The 15112-nt window shown below is 39.8% G+C and overlaps 1 protein-coding gene across 1 annotated transcript in view; it reads left to right on the forward strand.

The window, feature by feature from the left end:
- The window catches only part of dock1 (dedicator of cytokinesis 1), a 203809-nt gene that overhangs the window by 20109 nt on the left and 168588 nt on the right, over window positions 1-15112 (forward strand). Inside the window, 11 exon segments of the mRNA XM_030754788.1 lie at window positions 7344-7427; window positions 7754-7792; window positions 7928-7985; window positions 8685-8781; window positions 9324-9472; window positions 10105-10240; window positions 12088-12245; window positions 12578-12627; window positions 12630-12658; window positions 13188-13323; window positions 14462-14534. Coding sequence (XP_030610648.1) covers window positions 7344-7427; window positions 7754-7792; window positions 7928-7985; window positions 8685-8781; window positions 9324-9472; window positions 10105-10240; window positions 12088-12245; window positions 12578-12627; window positions 12630-12658; window positions 13188-13323; window positions 14462-14534 — 1009 coding nt within the window.

Here is a 15112-nt window from a genome sequence, read left to right on the forward strand (position 1 = left end):
AGCTCCTTCTCACTCACACACAGAGTAACAGCTGTGGAGTGAAACCAGCATGGCCATAAGTGGAGACCATCACACTGCTTTTACATTACATGCTAGCATGAATCGAGGGCACGTAGAGTGCTATGCGAAAGTTTGGACACCCCTGGTCAAAAATACTGTTACTGTGAACAGTTAAGCAAGACTAAAATGAAATGAACTCCAGAAGGCATAAAATTAAACATGAAACAATAGCAAAGTTTTTCAGGTTGCCATTTTCTCACTTCGAAATGTAAGAAGTGGCAGTTAAGATAAGGTCTGGATTTCAATTCACTGTCAAATATTTGCAAAAGAACATCTAAACAAGCCCAGTGCAGTCCTGTTGACCGATGAGGTTAAAATGGAACTTCATGAAAAGAACACCTCTCCAACCATTAAGCATGGGTTTTACAAATGGATAATGATCCAAAAGACACATCAAAATCCTCATTAGACTACCTCAACAGTTGCAGGCTGAAGGTTTTATCATAGCCCTCATAGTCCCCGATCTAAAAATCTGTGGATAGGCCTCAAAAGAGCAGTGCATGCAAGACGACCCAGGAATCTCTCAGACTTTTGCAAGGAAGAATGGATGGAAAATTCATCAAAGAAGAATTTAAAGACTTGGCTGGCTACAAAAGCATAAACTAGCTGTTATCTTGCCTTGCTACTAGTTACTAACCATTCATGGTGCCCAAACTTCTTTCTTCAGGCTCTTTTCATTCTTTTACCTTTTCAAAATAAAAAAGGAAAATTAAAAAATTATTTTACTTAAAACACATCATCTTTAATTTCATGTCTTTGGGAGATCATTTCATCTTCAAATTGCTTAACTGTTCACAGTGACTTTTGCATACCAATGTGCATTAGAAACCTTGTATACGGGAGTGCTTTTAACATTATGATTGTACTGGCAATATTTATCTTTTGCCTTTGAAGTTTTGGAATTTTTCCCATTTTCTTTTATTTCATAGGCTTCAGTATAACCCAAGAAGAATAGTGTAATTTGCACTAGGATTCAACTAATTTAAAAGTATTTGAGTGTTTTTGGCTTTTTATTTCCCTTTAATATACTCAATAGTCAGGAAATTAGGGGAGGAGTAGATGGGTAAGTCCAGGCAACAAAGGCCCAAGGCTAGACCTGAAATGGGAACCTTGAAGTTTACAGTCAGCACTTTAATTTTCAGGCTGCCAGAGCAACCCCCTTCCCACTCTTTTCACAAGTTGTGTACAAAATGCTCGTAACTATCGACTGAAGATATGGAACATCGACATTTATGACAATGACATACATTCAGATTGACATTTATTGGGAATATAATGCTTGAGGTGAATTTAGAAATCTTAAAAGGAGTTGTTTTTACACTGTGTTTACATGCAGGAAACAGTTCAAATTGCTCCCAATGATTTCCTATTTTTCTCTCATTTAAAAGTGGCAGTAATTTGCCAAGAAAAGTCAGAGGCTGGAAAACTAGTAAACAGATGTAAATGAAGCGGGTTTAAAAAAAAAACAAAAAAAAAAACAGAGCAATGTTCGATGCATTGGAGTTGTAGTATATATAAAGTAGATAAAGTTCTGCCAAAGTATATAAATAATGAATTCATATGACTAAAATGTGATGAGAAAATGCATGTTATTTTCTTCACAAGAAAATAACTTTAAATGACAAATCTAAAAAAAAAAATGCTTAAAGTTATTTTCTGATTTGGTATTAGATTCAGATTCAGATATATGTTTTTGGACCCTGCTTTAGAACAACTGCTTTCTTTAGTGTGTATTATTGTCAGTCTTGGAGGAATCAGACAGAGGAGTTACCGTAGAAGTCTGCAGGTGTTCCAAAGATGCAGTACAAAGGGCTGGTCCTTTTGCCCCCCGGGACTGATCCTCTTCCTGTTACCTTAATAGCACATGGCAGGTCCCTGAAGAATACCTGTGATCTCTGCTGCAGCAGTTGCTTGCTTCAGCCGATTCCATCTCACCACCAACTGGGCTCATCAGGAGAACACAGTAAACACCTGCAACAGCACCTCACGCAGGTCATATTTGCCCATAATAATGACGACATAAGGTTGATGTGAATGCAGGGGTATGCTTGTTTTCTGCTCCTGTCGTGTCCTGCAAGGTATCTAAGGTCCTAAAGATGGGTTTACAGAAACACTTTGCATGTAAGATGTAGGACACTGAGCCAGCTTCAACTCCATATTGGAATTTGTAGTATTTGAAATCTTGCTTTAAACTATTACTATTGCACCACAAAACATACTCGGAGAACTCTCACAAGACAAATTTATGTGTATGCAAATGAGTGAAACCCCCCCCCCCCCCTTCCCCAGTTTGGCTGTATTTGATGCTGAATAATATTATTGGAGGTCTAGTATACCTCGTTGTGTGCACTGAGGTGATGCTTCCCAGAAAGCAACTTGAGATGCATCAGCTTTATAAGGTCAGATGCATAATGTAGTCATGTAGTCTGATGCTTTTAGCTAGTAAGAGGGATGTCATTTTACATTCAGAGCTCTTCAGTTAGCCTGGAATAGTCATATATATCCTTCAGAGAATATCTGTGTTTATGTGTGTTTCCATGCATGTAAAACCCCCTCTCTGCTGACTCCTCCGTCTCGCCTTGGAGACCTGTAGCACCGGAGGAGTGTAATAATCATCCTCTATTCAGTCCTGCTGCTTGGAAAAGGTTATTCTTAGTCCACTGTGTGCTTATTAAAGTCCTCTTTATTCATCCCTGTGTTCAAGCTCAATTTCACTGTATATTATTGTTTTCTTACAGTCCACATTTTTTTGTATTGGCATTTGAAACTTTATGCAATTAGCTTAACAGCTTCCAGTTTGTTTTTTTTTAACAGGATAATAAGGACAGGTAAGCAATGTTTCACTCAGTTATACAAAATGTGGCCTTTTAAATGTGTCTCTTAGCGGTCAGGCTCCCAGTGGCTGACAGGTTCTACAGGCTGAATGTATTTATAAAAAATCTTTTTCAATAGATGGGTGTTATCACTGGCACAATGGCGCAGGGGTTATTGCTGTCAACCTACAGCAAGGAGATTTGAGCCAGCTAATTGGCTGAGGCCTTTCTGTGCAGAGTTTGGATCACTTTTCTCCAGGTGTTCTGACAAGCCTCCCACAATCCAAAGATGAGCATGTTAGGTTCTTGCTGATTATAAATTCTTGCTATAAGTGTGTCATATGTGTTATCCCTATCACTGGTGATCTAACAGTAGCCCCACCCACTTGCTGTTCAAACCTTCTGTTTGTGAGAGGTAGCTAGTCAGAAGGAAGTTGATTTAAAGGTGTGGGACCTTAAAGAGAAAGGAGCTACAGTGCCCTCTTTCAGAAAGTAGATGAACTGAGGGGCTGGCCCATTATAAATTGAATCTTGAAGTTATTATTTTAACTGTGAATTGGGTAAAGATACTCAAGCAGAGTTCAAGAATAAAAATGCAGAGCTAGAAATGTCTGCAGTAGGTCCACTTTGAAATTGACTAATGCCGTTACGTGAGAGCTGCAAAGAGGTCACATTCTTTTGTCATGGACCACAAATTTAAGAAGAAAGGAAGCACAACCACTAGTGAATGCCAGTGGGTTACGAATAATACGCTATGCAGCCCTGCCTAGTTTGGCTCTGCAGTCACTCAATGTCCTTGCTATAAGGATTAGCTCCACATTGTTTGATAGTTATTTGTCTTCTGATGCCCAAAAAGACACATCAGGGAACTTGCTTTGATGTTAATAGTTGTTTTGCTGTTGACAAAGAGTGGCCTGATAAGTAAAGTCTACTAGTTGTACAGTAATTGGTTTGTAGAATGGCTGGATGATACTATAAAGCTGAAACATCAGCCATGAGGAGAGACGGGATATAATGCAAAAATATTCATTGATTTTTTTATTTTATTTTACACAAACGAATGGCAGTGTACCACAAATTATAACAGTGTGCTCTGTTACACAAATTGGATAAGTTCCTGGGTCTTTTTTTTTTTTAAAAAACTCTGAAGTTGCACATTGACTCTAGTACTGTATAATCCAAGCCCATCCATTCTGAGAGTTGCCTTATGCTCCACACTTGTCTTCCTCTGTTGTCTGGGATTTCCTGGCTGGCTCTCTCTGTGGGCTTACAGCCCCTGGGGACTTTATTCAAAACATCAAGAGGCTCAGTCTCTTTCCAGTTTTCAGTGCACCTCCCTTTTGCTCTCTTTTCCACCCCTCCTCCTTTTCCACCCCTACTGTATTATCGTTTGAGTGTAATGGTATGTTATGCTTTGCGTGGATTAGTGCAGGTTATTAGTGTGCTCAAAGTGTAGAATTACAATCAGTCCAAAGTTTAGATGATGCTGCTTATAATTGTGTAGAGGGAGTAGACTGCTGGCTAAGTGGAGAGTTCTGTAATCTGATTCCTCACTCGTTTCCTATGATGATGATGTTCTCTGAGTTTGCCCAGCGTTATGCACAAGGTTATGTATGGTAATGAGCCCCAGCCAAATGATGCTACTGTTTATCCAGTTTCCAGAAAATCATTTGCATGCCACACTCTAGGGAGGAATACGGTCCACTTCCCCATCCTCTTCGTCTTCTTCCTCTGATGGATTTTCTCTCCCTCACTGCTTCCTAATTGACATCAGATTACTCTGGTATGCAAATACAGGTTTATGAGTAATCAGAGCTGTCATTTAGCGCGCGCGCGCACACACACACACACACACACACACACACACACACACACACACCCACCCTCTCACGTGACAAGAAACATTTTAGCTTCAATTGCACCATCATTGTCTCACATATCAGGGTTGTGTTTGATGGTCGTCATTTAGTCAGCATCTTTCCAGGGTGTTGTTTGTGTTCATTTTGCAATTGTACCTCTTGCCCAGTGATGATTTTGGCAATTCTCTGAGCTCCCATTTGCGTGATATGAGATTTCTCTCATTGGCAGTGATCACAGAGTTCTTTTGTAATTTTTATGTTGCTGATAAAACATAAAGCTTTATCTTTTTGTTAGTGTTTTGCTTCTTGTTTCTCCCTCTGATCACCTGCTACTCATGCTGAATCAGCTGGCCCTCTCACCCAGTTCCAAACAAACAGATGCAGCAGTTGATGGCTGTACAGACCTTTCCAGCTAGTCTTAATGATAGTTTAATTGAGCGCGTAGTTCATATAGAGTGACTGGGCTACTCTGTGATGCCTCGACACAGATTAATCCCACCTCCCTTTTGATTGTTTTGTTGCTTTCTGCCCCTCTAGGTACCTCTGTGTGGTACCATTGAATTCATTTCCTGGGGCCTTTGTTGCTCCATTGTCAGCCCATGGGTCATGTTCTGGTGGATTCGCTGGACTCATTGGATTGTTCTGGGGAGCACAAAATGCACCGTGGACATGCACGTGTATATGCACATACACACAGGGCTGAATGAAATAGGTACACATAGCGTTTTTGTGCCCTCCAGAGATGGTGAGATACTTTGCTGCATATAATCAAAGGCTTAAGGCGGCTTGCATATGCTGAACATCTGTCACAGGCTGTTGTTGTTCAGCATGCGACTTGGATGTCTTAACAGTGTTCCTCTTTGTGTTGTACGTGTTGTCATTATTTTTGATCCATTTCCTGCGCCACATTACCTCAGTGTTTCTCACAGGTTTAGATTATTAGTTTCTCCTCTGCAAATATTTTATTTGCCGTGTACTTTGTGACAAATAAATAATTGAGCAGTGTGTTCACCAGCCTGAGTAACGAGCCTCACATCCCGAGGATAAACTGATGTAGTCCTTGTTCTGCTCTCAGGTCGCTGTAAGCTTGGTGTAGTCCCAAAAACCAGTTTTCCACCTGCTGCAGGTTTTTGATTTCAGTGGGCCTCCAGCTTGCTGTGGATCTCCAGAACAGAAGAAGGACTACCTTCCAAAGAAGTTGGAGTACCTTCCAAAGCAGGTGGAGATCCTGTGCCAGAGAGCCAGCTGGTAGAGAAAATATGAGACAGAATGGACCTGGGCTAACTGGTCTGTAAAAAGAGAAAGAAGGAGAGCGAGAGCAAGGGGTTTGCCCGCAAGAAGTCACAGATAGCGTCTCCTTTTTTATGTTGTCCTCATAAATCGGTTAAAAAATGTTCCAACTTATTGCTGACACATATTATGCTGCCAGTTTGTACTTTCTATGATGAAGGCTGCTTTGTAACTGTAATGTGACATAAATCATTAGTTTATTCTGTAATGCTTTTGCATTATACAGAATTAAAAATCCCAATTGCATAATTATGTAATTTTTGAAGTAAATGACTTTCCAGAAGTATTTAAATTGCTAAGTGACTCTTTTTTCTTTCTTTTTTCTCTTTGACAAAATGTGTGTGTGTGTGTTTTTTTTTTTAAATACTATTCTAATATAGCATTAGCGAAAATGCTGTGTGATAGTTTAATGAAGTACAATGAGCTCTTCAGATGGCAGGTAATTGAGGGAAAGAAATGGCTGATTCGTTTGCTGTACCATCGGCATGCTGGTAAGGCTCCGCTGCCTGCAGCGAGGGTCTGTTTTAATTAAGCAGTCATTCACCTCTGGAAAGCTTTGTTGAAGTAGCTTGGTGTGCGTTCCCTCAGCAGGACATGCACACATGCATATAGATGCACAGGATCCTATGTCTCCACAGCCCCTGTCACTTTAGTGTTTACTCTGTGTGTGCACTCTGTGTGTGTTGGGGTACTTGCAGACTCTCAGATAGACAGGTGCTGGGCTTGGCTGTTTGACAGTGACATGTTGTTTACTGCTCACTGAATGAGAGAACAAGTGTCACCAGTCAGGGTTTTATTGTCTTTATAATTTGACCTTGACATGTTGATGGAGCTCTGACTGTGTCTGTGTGTGTGTTTGTGTGTGTTTTGGTGCTTGACTCGGTGGCTTCAGAGATAATAGCCTCAACTGTATTGGTTGAGATTCAAGAAGAGTTTTTAGATGTCCTAATTGGGTTTAAAATACAATTTCTTAATGCGGTACTGACTGTGAGGATTCACCCCACCCCAAAAATCAGGAACACCATAAAATTTTAGCATCCTGTTTGTCCTGTTATTATTTTTGCTTTGGCAAGATCCATATTTATTGGTTTCTTTTCAGTAGGTGGGAAAAAAAGTGTTGATATTACAGCACTGGAGGTGCTAGGCCCAAGCATCACTGTGTTAGACTGTGTGGGTGGACATCCAGTGTATGTGTGATGCCTCTACTACACATTGCAGTGGCACACAATTAGCACCACAAGGGAGCCAAACACTTTATTGCCTTTTTCCTCCTCCAGTAATATCTCCTCCTCTTATATTGTCTTCTCTTGTCCTTCTCCAGCAATCTATAACTACGATGCCCGGGGAGAGGAGGAGCTGTCACTGCAGATTGGAGACACAGTGCACATACTTGAGACATATGAAGGTGAGAACAGGGTTACTGATGCCACGTTTAATCAGAGCTGACACGCCAACGTTGGACGTAACTTTCCTGTCAAATTTTCTTTGTACATTTTTTTAGGAAGGAATTGTATTTGCAGTAATTATAATGTTCCTGTAAGGGCACACGTGACCCCAGACCCATGACTTTGTTTGATGTGTTGCATTGTGAAGAGAACTGTTATTTCCATCTTTAATATCATTCTATTTTTAAAAAAAGAATGTTTAGTGGAGCAAACTTTTATTTGTTTTAGGAGGGTTTTTTTCCCCCCGCTGTTGTATAATATGGTTTGTAACTGTTCTCCCTATTAGACTGGTACAGAGGCCATAGGCTGAGGAGAAAATCCAAAAGGTGAGCAAACCAAGATTTTAAACACTTACATTTTTGTCACTTACACATTTGCTTACTTACAACTTCAGTTTTTCAGTTCTTCAAATACTGTCTCGATTTTACGCTTAAGTTTCTTTTCGATCTCTTTCTCTTCCAGGGTGTATTTCCTGCTTGCTATATACACCTGAAAGAGGCCACAGTCGAGGGCAGTGGGTTAGTACTGATGCACTTTTGAATTACATGCAAATTGCAGCGAACAGTGCTAAAGACAGCACCAAAGATCAAATAGAAAGCAAGTACATAACGAGTTTTTCCTTCCGATTTATTTTCAGATCTGCTGAGAAAATTAGCGGCTAGATCAAGTGTTAAGTTGTTTGTACAGACCCTCTGAGGTTGTTTCAGTGGAAAGGTCTGCACTTGATTTGATGTGACGTGTGTGTTTGTTGTGGCACAACTTGTGGCACTGTTTTGTTTTGGTCTGTCTTCTTTGATTTCACTAGCACAACACAAAGATAAAACCCAAACTTCAGAAACCTTGAATTAAACCAAAAAAGCTTTGGGAACTTTTTATACTTTTTTTTTTTTTTTTTTTTCCTTGCACAACTTGTCTGTTTTATACGTCATACACCAATATTCTCCGTTCGTGAGTATGCAGTGGTCCACTTGAGCCCAAGTGATGTGACAAAGTGGATTTTTTTCGCCTATCCAGTACAATACAGCAGCTAGCTGTGCGCGTGTCTTCCAAGAAAACTCCAAGCTGAATAGAGAGTAGTATAACAAGAATAGCTACATGTCCATGGTGTCTGCAGCTCCTTTTGTGTGTGAGGCAGTATAATTCAGGCCTTAATGTGGAGGGGAAAGGGCAGACAGGACACAGAGTCACTGTAAGAAAATTGTTCTCTGTCACTGCAGGCAAAAAGAGACGGTCATTCCCTCTGAGCTGCCCTTGGTTCAAGAGGTTACCACCACACTGCGAGAGTGGGCTACAATATGGAGGGACTTATATGTGGTAAGCCAAAATTCCCTCTGTCAGTGAAAACGCAAACTCAAATGGGTTCATCGCAACATGTATTGCATATCTATAAAATAAAAGGATAGTGTGCACAAATGTTTTATTTGTGGTGTTTTTATTTTCTATTTTGCCATTTTTTTGTATTTTGTGGTTTATCTGTAAATGCTATTTGGAAATTTTCCAGTAAAATACAAAAAAATAAATAAAAATTGTTTTATATTGACTTTCAGCTGTTTTCATTGATTTTTAAAAATCATTTTTTGATTTATTTTAAATAATATTATCATTAGTAAACCATCAATCACAAATAGTTTTTAATTTATAAAATGTATTTGAATTTAGCTTAAAGTAACCTGCTTACCTGCACTGTCTTGATTTTACATGTGACCAAATAAAATAAAATAAATAGGGGTACAAGTTTCTACTAGAGTTTAAATATGCCACTGTTTTTTTTTTTTTTTTGTTTTTATGTTTGTTTGTTTGTTTGTTTTTTTAACTTTTCCAAATGTAGCTAAGCTGTATGTTGTTCTGCGTAACAGGGAGACAAGCGTGAGATGTTCAACTGTGTCCGTGACATGATCTACGACCTCATCGAATGGCGTTCACAGATCCTGTCCGGCACCCTCCCACAGGACGAGCTCAGCGAGCTCAAACAGAAAGTCACCTCCAAGATAGACTATGGCAACAAGTGAGGCTCCAGTTGTGAGAGTTTTTTAGCCTTGTCTTTCTCTCCTTATGGCTTATATCCCTTTATCCTCATATCTGTCCGGAAAAATGAATCTTGTTGGAATAGGTCAGGAGTGTCAGTCAATAGAAAATGACAGGTCATCACTTAGCTTGAGAGCAAACTGATGGGATTTAGCTTCAGCAAACTGTGCTGTATTCCATCATGAAATGACAGCTCTTTCTCTATCTGCAGCAGGCCTAGAAAATCAGTTGAAAATGAAAATCATCAAGCTCTGTTCTGCTCCTCTGATGAAATTTTGAACTTTTGACCAGGGAGAGAAATGAATTCTCCTTCTGCAGAAACAGGGAGTGATCAACTGCTGAAATGCAGCACTGAATATATGTAGACAGCATGTTGTTGAGTTGAACCAAACAGGTTTCCTTTCAGGCAAGCTTTGAAAGAAAAGGGTGGAGCCCCAGGAATGAATATGAGGATAAATTTGGGCGCATAGTAAGGCAACAGGAGTAACGGTTTACAGATAAAAGTGTTCAGTTTCCCTTTTGACAAATGCAGCCAGACAATGCTTTTTTACTCTAAGTTTTTGTTATGGCGGGGCTTGGCACTTGTTAACTCTCCCCTTATTTTTATGCAAGGTACCTGGATCTTGACCTGGTGGTCAGAGACAAAGATGGAAACATACTGGACCCAGAGCTCACCAGCACCATCAGCCTGTTCAGGGCACACGAGGCAGCCTCAAAACAAATTGAGGATCGGATCCAAGAGGAGAAGGTAAACAGACAAACTCAGAGAGAAACCTGAATAGTTTATTACTATTTGTTTGTTGGATTGGATTCTGAAATTCACTGTTGCCAACTTTATGACTTTGTTGCTAGATTTAGTGACTTTTCATACCCCTGCAGCATTTTTTTTAAAAAGTGACCAGCAAATTCAACAAATCTAGAGAGTTTTTTTTTTAATTTTTTTCTTTTTTAATAAACACTGGGGACATGCAGTCTAGCTGTCCTGCTTCAGGTACCCCTCTTCCTCAATCTGCTCTGCTCAGTGATTGGCAGTGAGCAGCTACACCCGTGATTATTTGCACATGCATCATGTTGCTCTTGTGGTTCTGTTACCCACACAGATGCTGTGCAGTACACTGTGTGACAGAAAAGTAAATAAGAGAACTTTCCACTTCTGCATTTCTCTCTGATTGTTTCTGTGCAGTACTACTGAAAATGGTATTTGGGACCACTCTATTATCCAGATACGATATTAAAGCCAAGTAAATGCCCATTAGTGCACAGTGTGAATGAACACGGCACACATCTTGATCTTGTTCCTTCTGCGTCATTGAATCTCAGCTGGTCAATCAAGCACAATTAGTGTCTGCATTAAAAGGAAATAAAAACAAGAAGGGTTATCACAGATTTCCACAGTCATGTGAAAAAAATGAGGACATCCTACTTAAATTGTTGGCTTTTTTTTTTTTTTTTTTTATTCAGTTGGGCACAACTGAATAATATAACTGTAAAAGATAATAAACCACACACTGGGCTGCCAGTCCTTAATAATATAAGTATTTTTAGCCAAGCTAGGTGTTATGCTGGTGACCTTAGCTTGTACGGTAAACCCCTATGGTCAAGTCTCATATCTCAACTACTAGATATTCTTTACTGAGTCAGTTACTTTATTTTTTTGTGAGCTTTTGAATTTTCACCTGGTGCCATTAAGTGAATTTTCACTGTATATAGTACCTCAGTTAATGACAAATTACTTGCATAATTAGGGTGACGTTCACTGTGCTTTGTCTTTAGTGCTTGTGTGTGTGTGTGTGTGTGTGTGTGTGTGTGTGTAATGTTAGCATGATAAAGGGGTGAACATGGTAAGTGTATTGGCTATTGGTGTAATAGCATTATCTCTGTCTCTGTTAAGCCATCTGATGGACAAACTATACAGAGTGTTTTACTATTTTTCTTTCCAAAAAAAATGACTTTCATTCTGTCTGCAGTGGGGTTTTGGCATTTGAACAACTTTGTATTAAAAGTACCATTCCTGGTACACTAAAGTGCCTGACTTCTTTTACAAAGAGTCAGGAACCATGCCAAATTCCCAATCTATTTTACTCGGCGTATCAATGGTGTACCACACCTGAATATCAGTTTGCAGTATGTAAGGAGTGCCAGACACTAAGTGCCCTGCAGTTATGTGGTCTCATCGTACGTGACCTTTCCTTTTGGAGGTCTTTAATGCATATGGATGGGCAATAAGAAAGTGTCCAGGTCAACATGATGAATATTAATGATGTGACCGCAGCACATTTTTGAAGGGCGCCAGGGAATAGGTTCTTTTACTGTATATGTAGTCCCGGAGATGAAGTGGATGTACAGGCTTTTTATTCCGTGTGGAATCTATTAGAATTGAATTCTGAGGGACATAGACATTGTTAAATCTAGCTTTTTCACTCGTTACATTTTCAAAAAAGAAAAAGAAAAACACAGTGGGTAGTGTTAATCCAGTATACAGCTGGCATCAACGCTGAGTGTCTCATTCTCCATTCTCTGCTGCTGTTTATGGCCTTATTGTTTAAAAAATCCACTGTGATACTGCTGATTCTCCTCTGTTTTTCCATCTCTCAGTCTCAGAAGCAGAATATTGATCTGACGAGGCAAGCAAAGTTTGCTTCCACACCAGCTTTTGCCCTCTTTGTGACTCTGAAGAATGTGGTGTGTAAGATCGGTGAAGATGCAGAGGTGCTCATGTCACTTTATGACCCAGTAGAGTCCAAGTTCATCAGGTAAACCCTTTCATTCATTCACACTCACCACACACACACACACACACGCACAGACACTGCGATTTCTGCTGCTCAAGGATTTGCTGTTGTTTCAGGATTGTGACAGCAAATTATCATGTCGAGCTGCTCAGCTGTTGAATGTTACATATGCGTCCAGCATTAGTCAGGCATTTTGTTACCACTATGCCGACTAATGTCTGGATTAACATTCAAGGTTCTGTAACTCTGAAGGAAACTGAAGTTAATCTCAGTGTCAGAACTCATTATATTATTTATGTTTCATTGTGAGCCTGTGAATATTACCCCCCCCCGCCGAAATCTCTCCCTCACAGTGAAAACTACCTGGTAAAATGGTCAAGTTCCGGCCTTGTAAAAGACATCGACAGCTTCATAATCTGCGGGCGGTCTTCACAGTGAGTATGTTTGGATGTGTGAATGCATGTGATTATGTGTGTTTGCACACTCGCCTGTAGTTCACTGTTTATTCAGCCATGTTACGAGGCATGTGGGAGACTGTTTGCAGAGCCTGTATTTGTTAAGCTCTCTCAGAAAGAGCCCGGCCTTTTTGTATATATTTACTAAGGCAGTCACCTCTATCTGATGGACGCCCAAGGGCAGAAGGGTCAGTGTGTGCCCGCTGGGAAGACTTTACTAGGTTTGGAATGTATTGCTCACAGGAAATTAATCTGTGGACACAATCACATATGTTGCCAAAGCAATTTGTGGTAAAGTTTGCCTTTTTAAGCAAACTCATTTTCACTGCAGAAAGTGCTATTAATCGATCAGATAAAGGCTGTTGTCAGATGAGGCTTTAAATCCAATTGTATTTTTCAGAGGATTTTCATCCCTGTATTGTACAATCTGATTGAAACAGCCTGGGATTTGTAGTGACTCTAAAGCAATAGGATCTTCAGTTTTTTTTTTTTCTTTCCCCATCTTCAGGATTTAGGTAGTGAAGATCTGAAGAGAGAGAAGATCAGTTTTGTGTGTCAGATTGTCAGAGTGGGCCGGATGGAGCTACGAGACAACAACACCAAGAAGCTGACGTCAGGTCTGAGAAGACCCTTTGGAGTGGCAGGTACAGCAGGCAGCTGTTCGGTCACACGAGCACGTAGAATAAGATGTTCTATTGTAGAGCCCTAGCCTTGTTTGAATATCATAATGTGTGCACGTCCTTGTTTTGATTATAGTTAAAGTAAGTATCGTGCCTTATGTGGGTGAGTAAATATATTTAGATAAAATTGAGAGAGAGTTCCAGCTAAACTACAGGAAAAAAAAAATATTTGATTTATTGCCTTTTGGCAAGCTGCTAGACGTATCATAAACTAATTAGATTGCTATTTTGCCCACAGTTATCCAACAGAGAGAATTACGCCCCTCTTTTGGTGTCCTTTTTTTTTTTTTCTTTTTTCCAAGTGCCACTGAGGGGAAGGTAAATGACAGCTTGATTTATGATGGCCTATCTTTAGACATCATCATTATTGCCGCTGTACACAGAGTGATGGAAAGCTTTTTGAGATTCACTCTTTTTTTAGGCACAATTATAAGGAGCTTTTTTTTTAGGGGGGGGGGGTGACTTTGTTTCATAAAGCTGAGGTCACTGTGGCATCACCTGCTATAAACTTTTGCTTCATTTTTGGTTACCTTCTGTTGCAGCCATGCAACAAACAGACTCAAGAATGTGTTTCCTGTTTTGTCTGTTAGCTCCTGCTGTCAGGTTTTTCTGAGTCAAATCAGCACATAAAGCAAAATGGGGAAAAGTTTTTGTGATGCATCTTGTGGAAAAGCAGGACTCATTATTCTAGCAGTGTAACATCACCCCATTTTGTATATTACGCAATGAGACTACTGACTGTAGCACTGCAGTGATATATTGTTGATATAGTGTGATTACTCTGCTCCGTGTTCAGCACAAAGCCAAAGGCGATGTTACCTTAAGAATCTTGCTGTTGGAAAATGTAAAGAAACTGCATCTAATATTTAATCATCTTTTAGCTTCAAAAGTCTTCAGCTTATTGTGACCGCTACTCAAATTTTCCCATCACAGCTCAGCCTTAATTAGTGCTCATCATAAAAAATCAACATCGGCTGAGACAGCTTTTACCTCCTGATGTGGCCCCACCGTGCGCTTATCTGTATCTCTTTCACAGCCATGCTACACTCTGCAGGCCTTGAGAATGTTTCTGACTCCCACCTCTCCCCTTTTTTTCCCACAGTAATGGATGTCACTGACATCATAACGGGCAAAATGGACGACGAGGATAAGCAGCACTTTATCCCATTTCAGCCGTAAGTGCATTGTGCTGCAGCACAAAATAAATCCCGTTCAACACAGAGTTCCTTTAAGTTTGGGATAAACTTGGAAAAAAATAGGAAGACTGATATATTTCTGCACTTAAAATGATGTCCATTATTTTAGGTATATATACCGTATATCAGAAAAGGTAGTATCATTTTTCTTTTTACAAGTTTTGTCTCCTTGACACCAGATTAGAAGGGGTTTGAGACTGTAACACTCCCCTATTCCCTGCTGACTCAATTAAGGCAATCTCATTAACTGCTACCATTTTTGGAGGATGGCGTAAAGAGGCAGAGTAACCTTTTTTTTTTCTTAACGTGATTCCCTGCATAATTGAAATGCCTCAGATTCAGGCAGTTTAGCTAGCTGATCACCTCACTTAATGGGCTTATCTGTGAGCATAAATCATGGAAATTGGAGGAGGTTTTACAAGGAGTTATTTATGTCCAAGTGTGAATATCTGCCACTGAAAAACTAAGTTTTGAAATAGAAGTTCCATAATGTATTATTGAATGTTTTCAAGATGAGCAAAGCAGGAAGTGAGCGAGCGTTTAGAGAACTCGACACA

This window comes from Archocentrus centrarchus, chromosome 19 (genome assembly GCF_007364275.1).
Source record: "Archocentrus centrarchus isolate MPI-CPG fArcCen1 chromosome 19, fArcCen1, whole genome shotgun sequence".
Taxonomy (NCBI): domain Eukaryota; kingdom Metazoa; phylum Chordata; class Actinopteri; order Cichliformes; family Cichlidae; genus Archocentrus; species Archocentrus centrarchus.